Consider the following 24,956-nt stretch of genomic DNA (forward strand, 5'->3'; position numbering starts at 1 on the left):
AAAGTCAGTTGATTCAATTCTCCATTTCACTTTTCTAATACACACACAAATCTTACTGAAGCTTTTATGGAATTAATGAGCCCCATTCTTGCTAAACATCAGGAAGCAATGGTCTCTGAGCATAACTGGGGCATAGAGAGAACTTTTTTCCTCTCTATAACATCCCACTTTGGAACTCCAATTACAAGGACTATTGGAGGACCCCAAGATGAATACTTCCCTGAACCTCCTCTTCCTTTCCCTTCCCCTGCTCTCATCATTCTAGGCTGAGGGTCCCTGGCAGTGCTATTTTGTCATTTTTTGTTACTATCTCTCCCGTTACACTGTGAACTCCTTAAGAGCAAAGATTTTCATCTTCAGAATCTAGCCAATGTCAAAAATACAACATAGTAATTTCTCAAGAAATGTCTGGTGAATGAATAAATGGGTAATACAAAAAGCATTTCCAATTCATATGAGGTCCTTTCAGAAATCACTGAGGCAGAGCAATTATGGAAAATGCATGAATCCTGACCAAGGGTGAAGTAATTTCCACCATACTGCCAGGGTTATATATTAAAAATCCAAATCTGTTTATGCAGCATTCCTCTCCTTAAAATAACAAATGGCACCCCTTTGCCTTCTGCATCCTTAGCATCATTTCCAGGCTGCTCAGGATTTTACTCTCCAGCTTCATCCCCTTCCACTTTCCACATCAGAACCTGTCACCAATTACACTGAACTATGTTTAGTCCCCTAAATGTACCAAGATCTCTCACCTACTTACTCACCCTTTCCCCCGTGAATACATTGCTCTCTCCATTTGAAAATGGTTTCCCTTTTTCTTCAACTGACCAAGTCCTACCTATTCTTTAAGATCTTATGAAGGAGCCACTAACTCTTTTAAATCTTCACTGACCAAACTGCCGCCTTCTCACTCGATGAACTTCAGTGACCCTCATATATGGGCCCATGGTATTCTGTGTAGAGCTCTGTAAATAACTTAACACACCATATTGTACTTAGTTTCCCCTCCTGGTCTCTCCAACTAGACTGCAGGTTCCCTGTGGATTTCGTTCTACCTTTCATCTTTGCAATTCTTAATACTTTGTAATGTACCCAAAGTATTAACAAGTAAATGTAGACCCACAGAAGATATCTCTCTGAAGCACAGAATGGAGATTAATAAAATGGGAGTAAATTAGTAAAATGGAAATTGGTAAAGTATCTAAAATACTTAGGCAATGTGCCAGGCCCTGTTCATATACTATCTCATTTAATTGTTTCAATCACCATAAGCAGGAGCTATTATTGTGCTCATTTAATAAGTGAGGAAGCTGAGCTATAGAGACACAAAATGACATGCTGGAGGTTGAACAATGAGTACTGTAAGGCCGTACTAGGATTTGACAGCAGATGTATTTGATACCAACCAATTTCCTAGCCTGCCTCCACCATCTTTTTGGTCAGTGTTTTACTAATTTCTCGTGTGTTTGGATAATTCATACCAGTCTTTAAGGTTTTAGCTACACATGTTATTTTTTCACTTTTCAAGTTTCACTTTGGGTGTTTAGATAAAGCTTGAGCACCTTGGACAGGCGCTATTATGTTAATTGGGAATAAGTGACTCTGTTGCTGGCAATTATGTGCTTTTCTTGTAAGAACTATAACATTTTGTAAACAGGGACCAGAGGTTGAAGTACTCATGCTCTATGATAAATATCAATAACAATTTATTTGATCAAAGGTAACTGTCCTGGACTAGCCAAGCATACATTCCTTTGGGAGGTATATAAGAGAAAGGATAAAAAGTTATTTTCCAACAGAGCAAAGGATTGGTTTTACACATTTTACTCTTGGCAAATAACATCTTTGGACATAGATATTGCATTATACATCAAATACCAGAAAACTTCACTGAAATTATTTGTATAAGAATAGAACATATCAACTTATATCCTCCTCCAGAAAAGCAAAAACACATATATTATTTCCTTACAAATAAAGCAAAGTGGAAAAATGAGGCAAGCATCTTGGAAAATCACTCTTACTCTGTATTTTAATATTTTAGATAATAGTGACTTTTCCTACTTCTCCTCATTTCGTGACTCCGTTTTTGCAAATGTAGACTGGAATACGATATCATAAAATGTCCAGAAAACTCAAACGGTGTGGAATGTACGGTTGTAAGGAGATAACCTGAATCATATCTGCCTCTTTCTTCCCTTTTATTATGTATACCTGGGGTCCTGTCCATTGAGCACCATGAAGACCATTTTGGCTAACAAACTAAACATTTTTAAAAGAAAGTATAGAATTTTCATGTAGGAAATAATTTTACATAGCATGGAATTTTCCTACATTAGAGAAGTTTGTAAGTCTCTTACAGGCACGTGTAACGCAAGTTTGGGAGTATGTTGCACCCTCTTCTAGCCCACCAAATCTCTGAAGCAAAGAACTTATGACTTCCACGGTCCTGAAGAAGAGGTTTCAAAATCAGCTCACCAAAGTCTCCGATTATAAACAGGCTGCTCAGCTTGTTGTGGGCCAACTGGCATCAAAGACCTGCCATGGGTTCCCAGGCACAGAAGAAAATGCCAAACCCAGTCAATACTGGGAAAAAGCTCATTTGGGTTCCTAGAACCAGCACACGGTGGGGAAAAGGCTTGGCTCCTCTGTTGACCAGTCATCTCTGTAGGACCCACAAATCAACCACTGAGACTCATTTTAGAGAAGCAAGTCTTTATAAGCTGATTCTATTCAGCCTATGGCTTAGGAAATCGGGAGCTGAGCCCTGAAAACAGACTGGTCTTTATCAAACTGGCAAATGCCTTTCCCTGGAATGTAAACAAAAAAGAGTGCTATGCAGAAATATACAGTGAATATTATCCACTCTCAACTTCACCAGCATTTATTGCAGCAGGATTGTATACTATGGAGTGGGAGGGCACGCCTAGGTTTTTTGGTGGTTTTTCTTTTTTTCTGTTTTTTTTCTTTTTCACATAAATTCTTTAAGTCCTTTTGATGCTTGGTAACCCCCTGATTTCAGAGAAGTTATTTGTTATAAGTCATCAACTAAATGTTTTTTATCCCCACTTGAGATACAAAGTCAAATTCCAATTAAAAATGAAACCATGAGAGGGACAGCTATGAAATGGAGAAAATGAAACTAAGGACCAAAATAGCAGACTTTGGCCATTCATCAATTTTATTGTTTGAAGTAGCTTCCCTTCCAGAGCACTGCCTAATTTGGAAGTGGCGCTACGAAAATCAGTCCGTGTTCTGTACAACTGTTTCTAGAGGCAGAACAGGAAGAAAAGCAAAGGAGGCAGACGAGGCCAGAGAGTCTGACCCTTAAACTCTGACAGCTCCAGAATTGGTTACCCGTGACATAACCTACAGAACAGGACTAAAATCATTTTGTGATACTATTATAACCAATCAGAACTCCCGTTTATAGTTAAGATAATGCACATGCATCTTCCCGTTGTTTGGGACTGAGCCATTGTTAAACCAGTATAAATAATTGTCCAAAACTGAAGATTCTGGAATTTTAGATGTCAAATACTAGTTTTCTTCATAATACATAGCCATGGGGAAAACTATCTCATTTTAAAAGACCTTACAAGAAAAATTAATTAATTAATTAAAAAAAACAAAAGCCCTTACAAAAAAATATTCAACCTTGCTATCAGTGGCAACACCAGGCTTCATGTATTTAAGGCCTCTGTTTTCCAGTTTTCCTTAGTATTGTAACATCTTGACATTTCTTTCAAAGGCCAGCTGTGATAATGACTGCTTATGAAACATGCTGGGTTTTTATGAAGTTTATGAGATCTTATAACATAAGCGAAATACTACTTGAAGACTTCTCTGTTCATAATAGAGCATCAGACACAGTAGACTGTGGCACATGCAGCATTATATAATATAGTGTAATAAAGTTTGGTAGCATACTTATTTATATAACACAAGAAAAGTGGTGGGAAAATGGTCATTATCATATCACATCTACTTTTATTGTTGTGCATTGCAGGAAACTATAAGTCTGAGACAAAGTATACACTGGTTAAAAAAACGAGAGAAGCATATTTAAAATGAGCAAAATGTGGAGGGGTTTTGCAAAGTCTTTCCATTGGCAGAAGCCATGACCCTTACTTAAATTTTTTCCCGGTTAAATTAAAATTAAAACAGTAAATATGTGTTGATGGGAACATTGCCCATCACTATAACTGCAAAGATAAACTGAACAGCTTTACTGGAAAATATTATGGCCATTTTCATTTAAAAAATATTAAAAATGGGGGAGACTGGGTGGCTCAGTCATTAAGTGTCCGACTCTTGGTTTCAGCTCATGTCGTGATCTTGCAGTCATGGGATCAAGCCCCACATAGGGCTCTGCACTCAGTGCAGAGTCTGTTTCAGATTCTCTCTCCCTCTCCCTCTCTCAAATAAATAAATAAAATCTTTAAAAAATTTTTTTAAATGTGTACAATTTTTGACCTACCACTCTTTAAAAGCAACATAGCAATATTCATTAAGAACCTTAAAAATGAATCATGGAACACTACATCAAAAACTAATGATGTAATGTATGGTGATTAACATAACATAATAAAATTTAAAAAAAAAAGAGGTAATCCCAGGAGAAAAAAAAAAAGAACCTTAAAAATGTGCGTACCATTCATACAATTGAACACCAAAGAAACCCCAAATAATCTAGTTAAGAAATGGGCAGAAGACATGAATAGACATTTCACCACAGAAAACCTACAGATGGCCAAACAGACACATGAAAAGATGCTCAACATCACTAATCATCAAGGAAATGTGAATCAAAACTACCATGCGATATCACCTTATACCTGTCAGAATGGCTAAGATCAAAAACACAAGAAACAACAAGTGTTGGCCAGGATGTGGAGAAAAAGGAATCTTCATACACTGTTGGTAGAAATGCAAACTGGTGCAGCCATTGTGGAAGACAGTATGGAGGTTCCTCAAAAAATTAAAAATAGAACTACCCTACAGTCCAGTAATCCCACTACTGGGTATTTACCCAAAGAATGCAAAAACACTAATTCGAAAAGATATATGTGCCCCTATGTTTATTGCAGCATTATTTATAATAGCCAAATGATGGAAACAACCCAAGTATCCATCAACAGATGAATCGATAAAGAAGATAAAGATACACACACACACACACACACACACACACACACACACACACTAGAATATTACTCAGCCATAGAAAAGAATGAAATCTTGCCATCTGCAACAACATGGTTGGAGCTAGAGAGTATAATGCTAAGTGAAATAAATCAGTCACAGAAAGAGAAATACCATATAATTTCGCTCACATGTGGAAATTAAGAAACAAAACAAACGAACAAATGGGGAAATAAGAGACAAACCAAGAAACACTCAACTCTAGAAAACAAACTGATAGTTACCTGAGGGGAGATGGGTGGGGGGGATAGATGAGATAGGTGAAAGAAGTTAAGAGTACACTTATCTTGATTAGCACTGAGTAATATATGGAATTGTTGGATCATTGTATTTTATACCTGAAACTAATATAACACTGTATGTTAACTATAATTGAGTTAAAATAAAAAACTTAATAAAATTTTTAAAATGTGGATACTGTTAGAACTAGTATCCCTACTTCCAGAAATCTGTTTTAAGAAAATAATCAGAGAAAAGTTTAAAGATATAAAAGGATGTTTATATCAATGTTATTTATGTTGGGTAGAAAGTAGAAAAACTCTAAGTGCCCAATAAGGAGGGAATCATTAAATTAACTTACAGTACTTCAAAACTATGGACTATTGCATAACCAATAAACATCCTGATCTTAATGAGGGGAAAAAATATAAACAAAAAGTGAAATAAGGAGTCAAAAGCTACATAAACTCAAAATTTTTATTTCAGAATAATAGTTATTTTCATTTAAAAATAATTGTAAAAGACTGAAAAGTAGCATATTAAAATTTTAACAATGGTTATCTTGGGCAGTGATTTGAATGTTCTCTTTTATACTTTTTCAAATTGACTACCACCAGCATATATTATTTCTATAATCAAGCAAAGAATTCCAGACATTCCAGGGCATACCTTATGATGGCTTTGACTGCAAATCTGACCACTGTGGAGAGCAGGAACAGCGGGGTGACCAGGATATGAAAGAGAGACAGGGAAGCAAAGGCCTCTGCAGGTTTTAGATTGTTCCCACTAGCATACGCATGGGTCACGAATGTCTGCACAAAGAGAAAAGTTCTTTAGAGCAAGCTGGAGAAAATTTCACAAATGCTTACATTCAATTTTACAAACCTAACCTATTTCGCTATGCCATTATGTCCATCCCAACTCTGAAAACAATTACTTCACCCAAATTACTCCCTAACAAAAAGACTTCTTATTGATAGTCCTTAATGGTTTACATACCATCCTAGTAGTGAACTTGTGAGAAGGGCAGAGCAGATTCTATTTACAGATTAGGAAATGGACTTCTGTCAAATTACTGAGTAGGGGGATAACTGTGAAGTGAACCCAGAGTTCTTAACAACCAATCAGGTTCTTTCTAACCAATACTAAATTTTCTAAGAGAAAAAGATGTTCCATTGTTTTAGGGTCCCTATTGTGGATCTTTACTAAATTTGCCAACATTAGTGTTCGATGCAGACTTATTTATGTTTCTAAATGTAATCCTAGTTTGTCATTTTAGTTTGAAATGTAATGTACTTTTCTGGTTGTTGATCTAACACTATATTGATGTAAGAATGTCTGGGAACCAGGTCATGAAGATTACAACAGTTAGTTCTCAACTACTACTCATTTTGCTCCCCAGGGCACACTTGGCGATGTCTGGGGAGTGCTAGCGACATCTAATAGGTAGAAGCCAGGGAGGCTGCTTCACATCCTCATGCAGAGAAAAGGCCCTACCAACACAGAATTATCTGGGCCAAAAAGTCTATAGTGTCACCGTGGAGAAACCCTGGATTAGGACTATTAAAATGGGGACTGCAAGAGAAAACTGGCAGAAGTGAAGTAATATATATTACCACCCACATATTCTTGCTCATAAATCATTTCTAAACACTGACTTAGTTCCATTTCTAAAAGCAAGAGAAAGTTTCTTACAGCAAGAACAGCTGCTATGGGAATTGCTGCGTTCATGAAGACTGTGGAAAGAAATCAAATACATTAGGTTCATTGAACTGTGAAACATTTTCAGTAACTTTAATTAATCATCTATTATTACTTTAACTTCCCTTAAAGACAGAGAGGACCGAGTGCATTAAATAACATTTTATCCGGAGTCCACCAACATTGCTCTGTTGGTATTTCCTTGTTTAAAGTCGTATGAGTTCCCCCATATTAGTCTGAATCCAAAAATATTTTTTTTAAACAGGGTTGTTTTTTTTTTTAAGATTTTAGTTATTTATTTTAGAGTGAGAGAGCGTGAGAGAGAGAGAGAGTGAGCATGAGCGGTGTGAGGAGTAGAGGGAGAAGCAGACTCCCTGCTGAGCAGGGAGCCCAATGCGGGGCTCAATCCCAGGACTCTGGGATCATGACCGGAGCCGAAGGCAGACGCTCAATCGACTGAGCCACCCAGGAGCCCCAGAAAATACTATTTCTTATGAAAAAATTATTTTTTATGAACTGTTATAAACTGCAAAATTCAGATGAAATATTCCTTTAATGATACAAATAATTAGAATCCAACCAAATGTGCCTTCTTGAGAGTATTTATTTCCAGTCTATATTTCACTTGGTCCACCAAGCTAACTTAAATATATGAAAACTGAGTTATTATGCAGCATAAAAACAAGAATTTGACATCACTTCAAGTTCTCCTTCCAAAAGTGATATTTATTTTCAATTATAGGCCTTTTGCTTAACAAAATAACTCCATTTCTTAAACCCTCTGCTTGTTTGAACGTCTCTTCAGGAACATATTGCACTTGGGGTGAGCATGATATGTATAGCTGAAACAAGGAAAACTCATTTTTTAGGCTAAAATGCTAGCATTTGGAGGTCATAGTAAAATTAAAAAGCCAAGTTGATGATTTGTAGTTATATTTTTCATAAACCATAGAATTCTAGGGACTGAGGAGTAAAAGAGTAAGTGAATTGGTAACAGAGTGAAAGCTAGAACCTGATTTTTTTGACAGGCAGGAGTGAATCCATCCAAAAATCAACATCAGTCCTCATGACCACTGTACACAAAACCACATTGTGCTTTTGCAGGTCCAAATGTGGCTCGGTTATCAAATCTGAATTCTTTTTTTTTTTTTTTTTTATTTTAAAAGATTTTTATTTATTTATTTATTTGACAGAGAGAGAGAGTTAGTGAGAGCAGGAACACAAAAGGGGGAGTGGGAGAGGGAGAAGCAGGCTTCCCGCTGAGCAGGGAGCCCGATGCGGGGCTCGATCCCAGGACCCCGGAATCATGACCTGAGCCGAAGGCAGACGCTTAACGACTGAGCCACCCAGGCGCCCCTCAAATCTGAATTCTTGTACAAGACTGAGAATCCAAACACTGCCCTGAGGTTCATAACAGCACAGATGAGGAGCTACGTTTTTGCCTCCATCTTCTTTCTCTGGCTATTGTCACCCTGTTCTTTAAGTGTTTTTCTTTCTTTTCCCCTCATCATTATTAATCATTCATTTCATAGTCCACTCCTTTGAATAGGTAATATCCCCTTGATGAGGAAGACCAAGAATAACTGCTATTTGATTGAAAACCATTTATACAGCAATCTGCACCAGGTATATGTAGTAAGTACTTTTCCTATCCCATTACAAAGATGAGAACGAGAAGCTTCAGGTCACACAGCTGGGATTCAAACCAATGCAGTCAGGCCTCTCAGACTGCTCGCCACCACCTTGCTCTGCATTAACATGTCACAAGCATTGAGGTATGATAAGAGTGCTTTACATACATTCTCACATTTAATGACCATAACTGCCTATACAATAATGAGGAAGCAGCTTAAGAAGGATAACATGCAAGATTCCAAACTAGGAAGTGATAGAGCTTGGATTTAAATCCAGATCTTTCTGGTCTCAAACTGTATGTTCTTGGGGTGCCTGGGTGTCTCAGTCGGTTAAGCGTCTGCCTTCAGCTCAGGTCATGATCCCGGGGTCCTGGGATTGAGCCCCACGTCAGGCTCCCTGCTCAGTGGGGAGTCTGCTTCTCTTTCCCTCTGCCCCTCCCCCTGCTTGTGCTCTCTCTCCCTCTCTCTCTCTCAAATAAATAAATAAATAAATAATTTTTTTAAAAGCTGTATGTTCTTTTCACTTCTCCATATAAGACTATCAAAGTGAAGAGAAAAAAAATACAGTACTGTCTTTTTGCCTTTTACCAATGGATTAAATCCATAAATAGCACAAGACCATTTAGCAACAGAAACTAGGAAATTAATAGAATTTCTCTTCCCCCTAGATATTATCTCAACTGGCAAGAACACTGATTCATAAAAGCAGAGATGAATCTTCCGTTCTACTAGTAAGTGTCCTGTTTAACTTTGCTTTTCAATATTTTCAGATACCACTGATTGAGCACTTTTATGTTTCAGGTACTTTTCTAAACACTTTACACACATTATCTTATTTAATTCCCGAAGACACTCCTAATACTTCCCAGCCTCCTGATGAGAAAACTGAAACTCCTCCAAATACTAACCAAGGCTGTAGAGCTGACAAGTTGCTGAGACAGGATATCATTTCAGGTCAGCTTACCCTCTAAGACTCAGTAGTAACCACTCTGTTATACAGCTGACTTTTTCCTTTCATTATTTTTTATTTTCTTCTGGTGGTCTACAAATACTATTTATAAAATTTATATATATTAATATATTATAATATTTTAAATATATATATATTTTTAAAGTAGGTTCCATGCCCAGCATGGAGTCCAGTGCAATGCTTGAACTCACGACCCTGAAATTAAGACCTGAGCTGAGATCAAGGGTCAGACACTTAACCGACTGAACCACCCAGGTGCCCTTATTTATAAAATATTTTTAACAGTTACTGAACAGTGTCACATTCACTGCCTCATTTGATTCTCACAATATACCTGTGATAATGATTTATTATTATTACACTAATTTTTAGATGAGGAAACTGACGGATGGAGGTTAGAGGGCACGAAACCATTTGCCAGGTGCTTTATATGAGATAATGAGTCCAAAGCACTTGACATCATGCCTGGAATAGAATCAACAATCCAATCAACATTTGTATCATTCATTATTTTAATCTTTACTACAGTCCTACATGGTAGACATTATTATCACCTCATGTTACAGATGAAGAAATTGGGGCTTGGAGGATACAAGTAACTTGGTCAAAGTCACACTGCCAAAAAGGGGCAGAGCTGGGATTTATAGCCAGCTCTACACAACTCCCATAGTTCAAGCTCTTAATCACTAAGAACACTGTACATAACCATATCATAAATCTTACAAGTGGTCCAACTGGGAATTTTACACCATTGACTCAAGAATTCCTGCTGCCTATCATAAACACATGACTCTGTATTTTTACCTTCATGATTTCTCATTTTTCTCCCTTATTATGGCCTCCTCTGTCCTCTCCTCTTTTGTATCTGACTTTCAAAAACCAACCCAAATTTCATGTCTGTAGACAGACAAACTGGATTAACAACACACCTCTGCCATTTAGTAGGTGGATGATTTAAGGGAAGTTCAAGTTACTTAAGCTCTCTCTCCACCTCAATCTTTTAATATCTAAAATGGAATTAATAGTAGAATCTAAATCATTGAGATGTTGGGAGGATTAAACGGGATGATATGTGTAAAGCCACTTATGGCAATAATTGGCTGAGTATCTCAATATATTTTTATTGTCATTATTTCTGGCAGCATCCATCCTTCTCATGAGTATTTCAGTCCACTGCAGAGAGAAATATACATTCCTCTGTCAGGGTCACCAGATTATAGTACTATTACAGAAACAAGTGGATATCAATCATTCCATCTTCTAGCATTTTGACACCATATTAGCAGTGGTGCAGAACTGGAAGATAAACCTCCCTCCCATTTCATTTCTAATGCATCAGGCATCAGGGCTAGAATAAATGAGCTATACAAACCAAATATTTTCTCTAAATCTATTTAACAAACAAGTAATTATAATCTCTAAGAACCAAAGTAGTTTAGAATTCAAGAGGAAACAATATATTAACCTCCAGAATTTTAATTTGTTCAGTCTTGGGAACAATAGAGATAAGCAAAACTGACACACGAACCAAATCAAATGTTAGTGGGAGTAGTGTGGCCAAGTCTCTAAGAATTGTACTAACATAAACTTAATTATTCTTGAGAGTACTCAGTGTCACTCTGAGGGAAAAACAACAATTTTTTTAACAATTGCTTTATAAAAATTAGAATTGAAGATATAAGTGCTCCATATTTAAAAGTTCTTGAAAATGTATTGGAAAAGAGGGTTTTATGTGAATGAAACTTGACTTCTTTCACTCAGAAGTGTTGACATTTCTTCTTCTCAATTTTCAAAATTGCATTTTAAGTATTGTCTTCAAGAAAATATAATATCATAAGCTCCCAGAGAGACAGGTAGACAACTACAGATAACTTTTGAGGATCTTTGGGGATAAGAAGGTCAATAATACTATAGTCAGATCAACTTAAGTAAACAAATTTTTACTGAAAACCCACTATTCATCCCAGTGGTAATTGATGTGATAGTTTCAATTACAGGTACTATGCTCATCACCATCCCCATTTTACAGATGAAGAAACCAAGGATTTCAGATGCAAAGTAACATGACAAAAGCACACATCTTAAAAGGAAAAAAATTTATGTCTACCTGACTCTAAGCCTACACTAACCCTGCTCTTTAATTTAAATTTAAATAGGCTCATGTGGCTAATGGCTATTGGGCAGCACATATGTAGAAAATGAATGGGCTTCCTCAGATGAGTAGAATGTTTCAGGGATCACAACCTAAAGTGAATAGGCCACATGTTTTTTTGGTGGTCCTTAGAGCAATGGCAACTTACTGGAGAGTGATGTATAAAGTGCAAAGGTTTTGAGACTGGATAGTTCTTTCATTCTTGTTTCTTCTACACTTTTGCAAAAGATGTGCTCCCAGGCATATAACTTCAGAAGTTTGATGCCTTTCAATATTTCATTTGTTTTCTTCAGTCTCTCAGTAGAATAATCCTATAAAACAAAAATAAAAAAACAATGCACGCTGCATCCAAGTGAATCAAAGAGGCAGGACTATATATATAACAGACAGGGATGGACCAGACCTTGATTTCTGCCTGGCCCTGCCACTGATTGTGGCTTTGAGATCCTTTGGGGGTGGGGGGCAGGGGGGGAGGGGGGAAGAAGGCAAACTCTCTGTGTTTCCACCTCCAACTCTAAAATGAAGAGTTGAATGAAATGGCCTCAAATATCTTTCCACCTAAAAACTCTCATGCTTCTGTTGCTTTAGGTTAAATAAAAGCAGTTTCTTAAAGTTTCACAATTTCCTTAAATAATGTCTGCAGATAGTGTGTATAGACATTTAGGGAAATGATACAGAGATTTCCAGTGGCTCCTCCTAACATCTAACTCATTTTATTCTCTCCTCAGCACTATCACTCGTAATTAGAAGAGAAAACAATGACTGTAAGAAAAGTCAGTTTGCTTCTTATTTGGGAATGTGAGGGTTGTTATATGTTCACATTGCGTGTGTTCATATTGTGTCTTCATAATACACTTACTGAAACCAAGGCTATTACCTTTAACTTCAAGAGATTTCTATATACTTCTTCATACGCTCTTGTTTAAGGCCTAAATTAGATTTACTCATTACTAAGAATTTGGATTAACTGTAAAAAGATTTTTACAAAAGCCACAATTTACTCAACTGCTACAAATTCCACCACCACCAAGTATTAGAATATCAGTAAGGTACATTATGATCTATGAACTATCAAAAGGAGCAGGGCAAGTGGCCAAAAGGCAGAGAGGAGGAAGCAAAAGTAGCAAATGGCTTGTGTTTTACTCATCTTCTGGTCTCTACAGGGTCTTAGATGCCTATCAAATGATTGTTGCATGAGTAAATGAATACAGTATGGCGAGCTCAATGAAAGACATGTTTGAGGATAGTCATGTCTCCACTTTGTGCCCCTCTTCCTCACCTCTCTGTATTCACGTCCTGAAGTAAAGAGGGGTAGATGGCTCAGACAAAAAATAATGAGTAGCCTCACCTGGAGCAGCAGAAAAACAAGTGATGGAAACCACCTGCATGACAGGCAACTTGCTTGTCACAGCAGAAACCGACTTGGGGAACAATTTCATCAGTGGCAGCATCCCTACATTTTATGCCTGATTTACAGACATCCTTGCTCATATTTAATCAAATTTTATTTCTAAACATGCTGTCAACAATTTTATTATTTGCAAATATTTCTTTAAAAGAAGCCAATTCTTGGGACACCTGGGTGGCTCAGTCGGTTAAGCGGCTGCCTTCGGCCTGGGTCATGATCCCAGGGCCCTGGGATCAAGTCCCACATCGGGCTCCTTGCTCAGCAGGGAGCCTCCTTCTCCCTCTCTCTCCCTCTCCTTGTGTTCTCTCTGTCAAATAAATAAAATCTTTAAAATAAATAAATAAATAAAAGAAGCCAATTCTTACTCAAAAAAAAATGATTTCATGGTACGCTGAAGCCAGAAAGGTTAATAATTGGGCTTTTTCTTGCTTGCCAAGTTGACCATGAACATATTCAGCCAGAAGAGCTACCACTAAAATTCTTGAGTATAACTCCATAGATCATCACATGGTTTGATTCAACTTGAGGGAAATTTAACTTCAGAAGCAACAAACCTGATGCTTTCTTTGTTCTTTGATCCATGTATCCCATGTCAATAATTAACATCCAATGGGCTCAAATACACTTAGGTATATTCTCTAGACAAGTGATCTAGAAGAAGATCCAACGCCTCATCACCTCACGGCACTTAAAAACATCAGGAATTGTACCTCCAGTATTTTGAGTCTAAGATCATCAAATCATACGTTTCAAATCCACTTTTAAATAGTGGTTTTTTTGCAACACAGAAAATACACATTTGCTGCCTAAGATTTGAAATGAAATATGATAATTTCCAAATTATTCTGAGTGGTATGTATTCATTTCCCATTATTTTAAAAATAAAACAGCTTACTAGATTTTTCCTAATCAAGTTTCCAAAAGATGTGAACTTACCAGAGTGCTTTTCTGAGCCTCTGCCAACTTTGTAGCGATGAAGTACTGAATTGGCGCAAGGAGTACAATGACGGCTGCACCAACCAATGCGCTTGATCCAAGTAAATTATAGAGCAGAATCACTCCCATTATGATCTAGAAAGGAAAACATACGGAAAAGGGAAAATGAACAGGGGTGTGGGGACCACTCAATGAGAGGAAATATATTTTGGTGGAAATGTACTACTTCTTCACTAGTAATTGATTAATAAATACATTTATTTGGAAGTCAACTCAGTGAAGAACAGTTGGGTTTTCCTATGTTTTACTTGGGGAAGGCTAAGTAGTAGGAATTTATTTTTAGTCTGATGATCCGTACAACAGGTGTCAAGCCAATTTACTGCATGAGGCTACAGACTGGTCCCCCGAAGCTTCTGACCTTCTAAGACAGTCTTCACATTTTTAAAAGGACATGAAATTTTTCTTGAAAATGTTATCGCCCACTGTAACTGACATTCCATATTGTCATGGAATTCTACTAGCTTTTCCAGTCAGGAAGGATGGAAAGCAGGAGGCAGCACCATAATGTAAGTGAGCGCTGGATGGTTGTTTGCAGGCTAAAGGAATAATCTGAGCTCCTCACATCCTCAATGACCCCAGAAGTCACTTGACAACAAGAAGGCTTAGCTTAACTAAAGCTGTGAGGAAGCTAAAGTTGGTGGTACTCCATCACACCTCACTTCCCTTTTAAGTTTATTTCCCCAAACCCAGGGCTGAACCACATAAGCCAACCCTCTCTGGTTTGTCACTTTCTTCTTCTTCCTTTAAAAACTTAGGATTTGACCCCGGAATCTTCTCTCCCTACTTTTTTTCCTCCAGTAGCTCAGTTTATCATGGCTAAAAATGTCAGCTAATGAACTATATCCATGTAGTTAAAGCATTTAATCTTTGTGTGTTTGCCAATGATAACAGCTTAACAGTGGCCTTCTGGAGGCAAGTGCACATATTTACTGCCTACCCAATTAGGCTTTTGAGGGATTCCAATCAAAATGAAAGTTTCCTTAACGTCACTCATGATGCAGTCATTCAGAGGCAGCCTGGGATTTTTGGTACATTTTAAATTATATCACGTAGGCAGCCACCTACTTGACCTGTATATAAGTACATATTGATAAAATGAGACCAAGCATATTTTAAATCTTTCCTTGTGCTATGCACTGTGCATGATACACACTTTTATTTGACTTGGATTTCCATTTAAAACTAAAAAGGCAAACACATTTTAAAACTACCATATATTCTGTATTATTGTATGCATTTTAATAAACGTGGCACACAGGGACAAAGGTGACAGACTGGATCGAATAAGATCTACAGTTTAAGCTCTATCTATAGGATACAAACTTGAGGTAACTAAAAATATTCAACATCACACAGAAGAAAGAACTGAAAACATTTCTTTTGCTATTTTTACCCAATTAGGGGGGAAAAAACTGCATCTTTGCTAAAATGCTATTCTCCATAAAAAAAAAATAGCTAAATTGCCATCCAGCTTGTTAGTGTTCCTACCACCTAATAAAGTTTGACATTTTATAATACATCAGCTATTGAAACTATGGGATGGATTACAGCAATTGTTCTACTTTAGAAATGCTATAAGAGAGTCTGTTAAAATGAAAGGGGTCAAGCCCTGGCTCTGTGACTTGACTGAATTTGGTCAATAACGGTAACAACTAACAAATACTGGATGCCCATGAAATGCTAAGCATTATGCTGAATGTGCTACACATATTAACTTACTTAGTCTTGACAATTCCAACAATTCTACGAGGCAGATACTATTATCATTCCCATTTTAAAGTTGAGGAAACGAATGTTTTGAGGATTTAAACACTCGTGCAAACAGGGTAGAGCAGATATTTGAACCTAAGCAGAATTCCAAACCCCACTTTCTTAACCTATGTCAGAGCATTTCTGGGACTCCACTTTCTTCTCTATAAAAACAGTATAATATCAGCATATTCAAAAAGTTTGCCCTTTACTGAGCTAAATACCTTATACTCCTTTTGTTTTGTTTCCTCTGCAAATGAGAATATTACTTATATTGATCTACCTGAACAGGCATTGCCCATAGATTGGGACACAGGAACAAGAACCACATGAGTTGATTGGTTTCAATGGCAACCAAGTTATTGATCTGTCCCAGGGTCATCTCACCCATGGATAAATTAGATGTAGACAGCCTAAGGATTTTATTGTAGATCATGGCCTGCAAAAAATAAAAACAAAAAAAGTACTTGAAGCTCTAAACTTAATCAACACTGTTTATTCACTTTTATTGAAAAGATAACATTTTAAATTTTCCTGGAGAAAAAGGGGGGAAAAAACCTAGAATGCCATCTTCTTAAGTCAACCACTATCTTCATTTTAGCATACTTTCAGTCCTCAATTACATACAAACTTATTTTCTTGTGATATAATCAAAATGCATATTCAATTTCAAACATAAGCCCTAGAACAAACTGAAACAGAGATAAATAAAAGAAAGTTTTCAAAAGTTTTCTTTCTTTCTTTCTTTTTTTTCAGTAGGCTCCACACCCAGCGTGGAGCCCATCCCAGGGCTTGAACTCACGACCCTGAGATCAAGACCTCAGCTGAGGTTAAAGAGTCAGATGCTTAATCGACTGAGCCACTCAGGTGCCCCAAAAGTTTTCTTACTATTACAAAAGGTTTTAAAAATTCAGTGGGTTTACTAATTAGCTCTGTTTTTTTTAATTAAACAGCTTCTAGAAGTGTTGGAGTTGTAGTATCAAAGTAAAAACAGAATGAAAAATAAAATTGACTCCACTACCCTTCTATCATCCGATGGTATATAGGCATTTTCAAAAAACAAAGATCATTCTAAGCTTGTACATACCAGCAGAGCTCCACGGAGGTTAATGCCAGTCTCTATGGTTACATAGTAGGAAGCTTGCAAAAATGTCCTTTGCAGGATAAGGGCCAAGAAAAGAAGAACTGCTAGTACATAAGCATTTTCAAGAAATTCCTTTGATGAAAGGGTTTCTGAAATCTTGTCCCAAAAGAAAAAGACATAAATTAAAACTGGTCTTTTCATATGCCAGTGTACAGTTCACATCTATTAAATGATACATGATTTTTAAATATAAAAACTCAGTGTCTTTATAACAGCAGTGAAATGAGCCACAACAAGGCAATTTTGGCCTTTCTTCATCATGTCCACAGATACAGATTCAAACTAGTTCAATGCATAAAATCCCAAATTGATCATTAAGATTGCTGGAAATGCCTGATTGTAGAAAAAAGGTACATTTTAATTTTTAAAAAATTTGAGCGTATTTTCCGCAAAGATATATTATTCCATCTTGAGAAGTAGTAACTGAAGATCGAAGCTAATTTAGACTGTAATTTAGAAGTAGAAACCACAATACTGATAGTTGGTCAGCAAGACCACTGAAACAGAAATACAATTTCTATAGCTTTGCTAATTTAAAATAATTCTATATAGTTGACTTAATCTAATTTTCATTTATCTTAATTTATATTAACAAAATAAATTATAAATTATAAACTATGTAATGTGGCTATTGATGTTGACACTTCCAGTGACAAAACACAACTTATGAAATTGAGTAGGAATATGACTGAAGTCATCATAAGGACATACAAAACTGATTGCTTTTTGTTTATAACAATAGTATGTGATAACTTGTTGGTTAGAAGTGAGGGAAAGGTAACACTCAAATAACTAAATCATGTCAATCTGGGAAATCTTCATTTTTTATGGTTTAAATCCATCAAATTCTATTTCTGGTCCCTTCCTCTTCTTCCATGGGGTTGCACAGAAACATGTAAGTTCTGTTCCTTCTCAGAAAAACGTGTGGTTAATACGTGTAAGGGACAGGGATGATAGAAAAATTCTATGTGGAAGGTATGGACTGTAATCAGACTAATAGGGACAAAACATCACAAAAGTGCATTCAATGGTGAAAATATCTGGTTTGCTTCCATAATAATTGAGCACCAATATGCGCAAGTGACTAGGCTACACATCGTGAACATAAATATTAACAGTTCGCAGTCCTTCTGTTTAAAGAGCTTACCACCTAGAAAGATAAGCATATCCATAAATAACTTGCTTCATTATAAAGAACATTTATAGCAAGTGCCAAGGTGAAATAAACAATGTGTTGAACAGCATGAAGAAGAGTCAAATTCCAATCAGAACAATCAGAAAAGCTTTACTGAGGAGGTGGCATTTGGTGTAGGCTTTGAGAATGCATGAAATTTTAACAGGTGAAGAAAAAAGAACAGCAAATTAGATTGAGGGAATAGAAAAGGAAAACTGATGCATCTAGACTAGAGTTTCTGTGAACCTAGGGAAATCAGCTCTTAGAAAGAAACTGGGAAATTCATGCTGAGACTTTCTTAAGAATACAGAATAAAAGACTATATATTTATAACAGCAAAGATATAGTATCTTATACTCTATGGCCCCCAAATAATAGCATAATATCTAATAAAAATATTATAATGTGACTTGCCCTGCTCATTGTGAAACAGGGTGATGGCTTTTATTGTATAAAAAAGAAAAATGTATATAGTACAAATCGCATTGCTAATGTGATTGGTCACAGGCCTCCAAAAAAAGTGACCCAGCCACCCCTGATGCACTCATGCATGAAAATTCTTCAAAGGGTTGCTGAAAAGATCAAAGAAAATAATCAATGTGAAATTTCTGAACATGGTTTCAGCACAGAGTAGATACTCATTAAATGTTTATAGGCTCTGAATCTGAGAAATAATTTTGAACAGATCCATTCAGTGAATACATAAGCACATGATTTTCACTACAAGAAAAATTATTGTTTTATTTGCTTTAAATGCATTCAATTCTTGTAAATAAGCCTGTTTGAACTGTTCAAAGAACTGCATTAATAAAAAGGAACAATTACAATGAAATCTGCCAATAGTATGCTTCCTTTCAAAAGCACCACACACTTACTCCTGTTGTGTTATTTGTCCCATTCTGGGTTTCATTCACACGTTGAACTATTCCAGAAATACAGAGAGGTCCAGCAAAACCCAGTAAGTCTGCAAGATAACGGAATGTACTACTAAGTAGAATTGGTCGTCCAAAAGCTCTGTACATTGCTAGCCATATAGATGGAGTCCGGTTTGGATGATCTGCTACTTTTTTCTGAAAGAAAACAAAACAAAACAAAACAGATGAACCAAAATAAAACTGCTAGCACAGCAATTAATCTCAGCAACTATGGCAATTCCTTCTGACATTTCTGATGATATTTTAAGTTTATAAGTCAGTGTTAATGAGTCCCTTTAGTACAGTATGCATAATCCATAGTCCATTGCATTCTATGCAAACAGTAGCTACTGAACACCTTTTAATGGGATAGAATGAAGAGTAAATAGGCCAGATTTTCAAAGACTTTGCATTATTTTTAGCTCTCAAAGGATAACCCAAAATTCTTAAAGTCAAATTAATTTTAATTTTTTTTTGTTTGGAACATGTGTATCTGTCATGAATATTACCAAATACCATTGTATGGAAAAGAAGATAGTGAAGTATAAAAATCAAGCTTATCAAAAGACTAGTCAAGATTTCTGGAGTTACTAGATCACAAGATATTTATCACAAGCTAAAGATATTTTACTACAAGGTACTTTACTAGAAGCTAAACAAAACAGATCATCCCAACTTCAAATTGTTTCTCTTCCAGGTATTTCCTATCTCCATGAATATTAGTCAATACAGTTTAAAGTTGTGTTAGACTTGTGTTGCCTAGTTATTTGACAAAGAGATGCAAAATTGAAGAATGGCTTATACGTTTAAGCCAACGCATGACTTCACACATCTGTAGTGGTTTGTTGAAAGGATTTTAAGACCTGAATAATCATCATAATTAAGTCTTAGAGAGGAGGTGGGTAATGTTTTTTCATTGTGGGAAGCCAACTCAATGGAATAGAATTCAATTGTGTTTCATATTTGATTCCCTGTTAGATGAATAATCTGATTATTTTTAAAAGTTTATTAATGCAAGACGTTAATGCACTAAGTTCAAGCTGATCTGTATTATAAAGAGTATGCAGAACACTTAAACTATGCTTAGGCTATATTGTTAATCTTTACTTTAGCAAAGAAGTTTCAAAAATATTATGCAATACTTTTCCCAGAGGTGAAACCAAAGAGATGACTCAAGTTCATTGTAGTAACCATTTCCTGCAATATTAATTTCATAAGACACAGTTTTGACACAAAACTGAGGTCATTTTCATCATTTACCATAAATGCTTTGTTGTCTTGATTTAGAACAGACAAAAACTCTAACTGATTCACCTTACCCTACCCCTTTCCAATGTTGTTGTGAATACTAATAATTTCAATTGCAACAATATTAGTAGATGACTGCCATATCAATTACATCTATCACTGTGGAGAGCACACATGACTATATAGAATAATAACAAGACAAATTCAAAATATCCAAAGACTCCTTAAGGTTTTTAAAGCAATTGCTCAAAGAAAGTACCAGAAGAAACCAATTTTGACAGACATATAGGATAATACATGGAATAGGTAGATAACTTTATTTAATTCAGTTTCTCAAGTTTGAAATACAGGGTCCAAATTTTAGTCAATAATTAATTTAGGGATTTTAGTTTATTAAATGTGGTTATTATATGATTTATTTTACCTTTATATAACAAAATTATTGACAAGATACTTGAAAAAACTTAATAACAATTCCACGAGTTATTAACAATATATGGTAACAAGGATTAGATATACATGATCGTTGAGCTTAATTTTTACCTTCCACTTTGTTCCAGAAAAGATAATAGTGTTCCCTCTATCCCTCTTCATGTATGAACTGGGCAATTAACACAATGTAACTTTATTTCATTGGCTCTTCTAGTATATTCTCAGTGGCCCAATTCACATGACTCAAAATTACTGGGAAAGACATATGAAGAAAATCTGATCTTCCTTAACCATAGATAATTTAAGCTTAGTAACTTTATACTTAACAGACCCATTTTCTACAATTATGGACATGAAAAACAGATACTAAATTACCTTTTGTTCTTCATATGCATCTTTCAGGCAAACATAATTTGTTACGGCCCTCATTGCTATTGGTAGTTTTCCAATTGCTTTCAGATCAATAGGCTTTTTATGAGCAGATATGATAAGTGTGTTCATCCACCAGTATGTTGCTTTTGACAATAAATTCACGAACGGTTGAAGAAATCTCACACCCAGATCCTGGAGGTCTTCAGGAGGCTTTACTTTCTGAGGATTCATGAAGAATACATATCTCTATGGTAAGAAAAATTCCACAGAGTAATAATTAACCCATTTATTTTTCCACATATTAAAATAAAATTTTAACCTTTTCTACATTTTCATTTCAAGGGGACGAAATGTATATTTTAATACCTCTTACATTTCTTTGGAAATATATTTTGAAATGTTTCCCTTCTGTTGTGACTAGATTAATTAGTTAAATGCCAGAATTTTATGTTTAATCCACTTAAGGACAATTCTAAAAAAAAAAACAAAAAAACCAGATTATCCCTTTAAAAGATAGTTATTACTAAGAACCAGTCTTTCATGATATCCTGTGGTAGGGTCAACTAAATGAAGACTTTTACATTATTTAGATTTTTTAAATGTGTTGACACCATTATTGAGTCACTCTCTGGTAATTTGTGGTTTGACTGATGTTCACTAACTGTTCTCCACTATTCCTTACAGCTTGTGACATGCCATTCAGAGCAAAGTCAAAGTGCTCTGGTAGAAAATGAATATTGAAAAATCATTCACAAGTATGTCACACAACATAACAGCATTCTGTGATGCAAAACACAACAGGTTTGTAATCACAGACCAGGCAAGAGTCTTGACTGTGTGGCTTTGGATATAGCTAGTTATCTCTGTAGAAGTTTCTTCATCAGTGAAATGAGCAAACGTATTATCTTCTTTTCATTTTGAAATTTCTAGGAATACAGTAGTTTGCTTAATATGGGTGTGCTTGGGACAAATCATGGATGATGGAATTTCCTGATGAAAACAATTTCGTCTATAATATGAGCTGAGCATAATGTTTGGCACATAACAATTGCTCAATCAATATGCACAAATGAATAAATAGATTTTAGGGTCATACTGAGATTTCTGGAACACTAATGGCCTGAAACTTAGTGATTAGTTCAACTTTTATACACATAAAGGATATACATTTGCTCATTCTCTTGAATACTAATGATTTCTGGCTGACTATAATCTTTAATATTGGGGTCTTGAATTCCAGTAATTAAACAAAAATGATTAGATACTGGGGCACCTGGGTGGCTCAGTCATTAAGCGTCTGCCTTCAGCTTAGGTCATGATCCCAGGGTCCTGGGATCGAGCCCCGCATTGGGCTCCCTGCTCAGCGGGAAGCCTGCTTCTCCCTCTCCCACTCCCCCTGCTTGTGTTCCCTCTCTCGCTGTCTCTGTCTCTGTCAAATAAATAAATAAAATCTTTTTAAAAAAATGATTAGATACCTACTCTGATCCGAATTACATTGATCTCCACAGCCATGAGGAGTCCATTCAAGATGACCATCATGCCAGTGATGCAGAAACGCAAGTCTGATACTCCCCAACCGGACTGCCAGTACTTGACCAATTTTATGGTTTTTGTAATAAAGGCCATCACCCAATACAGAAATAGGGCTGGAAAAATAAAAAGGAAAAGGAAAAAGATGCAATCTTTCCCTGATGTTTTTTTAACTTCACTGAAGTTTCAATATAAATATAATGCTTTTTAATAACAAAGATAATTTTAAATATTTTATTTCCACATAACTTTATTTTTTAAGAAAACAACATATATGCCCTAGGGCACTTTTGGGAGTTTTGAACTGAAGGTGCAGTAATGACTTTAAAATGCTAGTGCCTCGACTCTGTAATAGATGGGTAGATGTAAAAAGACACGTAAATAGGAATAACCTACATTCCAGAACCTATGTGTAATTCTGTTGACTTTAAAATTGATTCTATCTCCTGGTCTTGTTTTTATTATTTTAAGAAGCCCCGATTATATTATATGAAGAATTCACAAGTTGTTCTCTGCGTGATCTGTCCAATAGGTGTATTGCAGCTTTCAGGGGTATGTCTAATGGTATTACCCTGGAATTATTACAGAATGCACATTAGCTATATAATGGGGTTTCTGCTTTACAGATCAACATTCAAGTAGTAACTAACTCTTCTCACCCAAATGGCTTAAAACACCACATGCCTCCACAAAGTGAAGAGAAGAACAATGATCCTACAGAACACAGCCAGACTTTATGCAGTGGGATGAGAAAGGTAGGGATCTATACTATCTCCTAACCACAGCCATCCTTTCACAACAAATATGAGATGGACACAGACACTTTATTAGAAATCAAAGGTCCAGTATACTTCAAACTTTGAATAAAGGTCAGTACAAATTAATACGGGATGAGAAAGAAGAAATCTGAAACAAATATGAGACAATCCATTGTACAAAACTTATCGAAGTTACTGAAGTTTAAAGGTGGCCACAGCCTCCTTAGTGAAAAAGAACTGAAACTTTGGCATATAAGCTCATCATCTATCTTGTTCTAGCATAAAATAGAAAATGTCAGAATAGATTTAGAAAAAAAAAAAAAAAAGACCAAACTACATGCAACTACATGCTACCTAAAGAGATTCATCTTGGGGCACCTGGGTGGCTTAGTTTGTTCAGCGTCTGACTCTTGATTTTGGCTCAGGTCAAGATCTCGGAGTCCTGGGATAGAGGCCCACATTGGGCTCTGTGCTCAGCACAGAGTCTGCTTAGGATTCTCTCTCTCCCTTTCCCTTTGCCCCTCCCCATGCTTACACACACTCTCTCTCTCTCTCAAATAAATAAAATCTTTAAAAAAAGATATTCGTCTTACATATAAAGAAACAGATTGAAAGTAAGTAGATAGAAAAAAATATACAATGAAAACAGTAAACACAAGAAATCTGGAATGGCTACATTAGTATCAAATAAAGTGGACTTTAAAACAAAGAATATTATCATCAAAGATACTAATCCAAAGGGATACATGGACCCCGATGTTTATAGCAGCATTATCTGCAATAACCAAATTATGGAAACAGCCCAAGTGTCCATCGATTGATGAATGGATAAAGAAGATGTGGTATACACACACACACACACACACACACACACACACACACACACACACACACAATGGAATATTACTCAGCCACAAAAAAGAATGAAATCTTGCTATTTGCAATGATATGGATGGAGCTAGAGAGTATTATGCTATGCGAAATAGGTCAGTCAGAGAAAGACAAATACCATATGATTTCACTCATATGTGTAATTTAAGAAATAAAACAAATGAGCAAAGGGAAAATGAAGAGAGAGAGAGGCAAGCCAAGAAACAGACTCTTAACGATAGAGAACAAACTGATGGTTACCAGAGGGGAGTTGGGTGGGGGGATTAAGGAGTGCAGTTGTGATGAGCACTGGGTGATGTATGTAAGTGTTGAATCACTAAATTGTAGACTTGAAACTAATACTACACTGTATGTTAACTAACTGGAATTTAAATAAAAACTTGAAAAAAAAGAGTATTATCAGAAATTTTGAAAACTCTTAATAATGACAAAGGGTCAATTTTTTAGAGACAC

At 36.0% G+C, this 24,956-nt stretch overlaps 1 protein-coding gene across 5 annotated transcripts in view; it reads right to left on the reverse strand.

Annotated features, from left to right (window-relative positions):
* The window catches only part of ABCC9 (ATP binding cassette subfamily C member 9), a 136,352-nt gene that overhangs the window by 91,720 nt on the left and 19,676 nt on the right, over nt 1–24,956 (reverse strand). For all 5 annotated transcript variants that reach the window (XM_078075743.1, XM_036119208.2, XM_078075742.1 and 2 more), the window contains 9 exons: nt 22,804–22,970; nt 21,328–21,570; nt 19,234–19,428; nt 17,128–17,280; nt 16,324–16,479; nt 14,232–14,366; nt 12,036–12,198; nt 7,126–7,166; nt 6,100–6,242 (listed from right to left, as the gene is read on the reverse strand). In XM_078075743.1, the coding sequence (XP_077931869.1) occupies nt 6,100–6,242; nt 7,126–7,166; nt 12,036–12,198; nt 14,232–14,366; nt 16,324–16,479; nt 17,128–17,280; nt 19,234–19,428; nt 21,328–21,570; nt 22,804–22,970 (1,396 nt within the window). The remainder of the gene's footprint in view (nt 1–6,099; nt 6,243–7,125; nt 7,167–12,035; nt 12,199–14,231; nt 14,367–16,323; nt 16,480–17,127; nt 17,281–19,233; nt 19,429–21,327; nt 21,571–22,803; nt 22,971–24,956) is intronic.

The sequence above is a fragment of the Halichoerus grypus genome, chromosome 6, assembly GCF_964656455.1.
Source record: "Halichoerus grypus chromosome 6, mHalGry1.hap1.1, whole genome shotgun sequence".
NCBI classification, from domain to species: Eukaryota; Metazoa; Chordata; class Mammalia; order Carnivora; family Phocidae; genus Halichoerus; species Halichoerus grypus.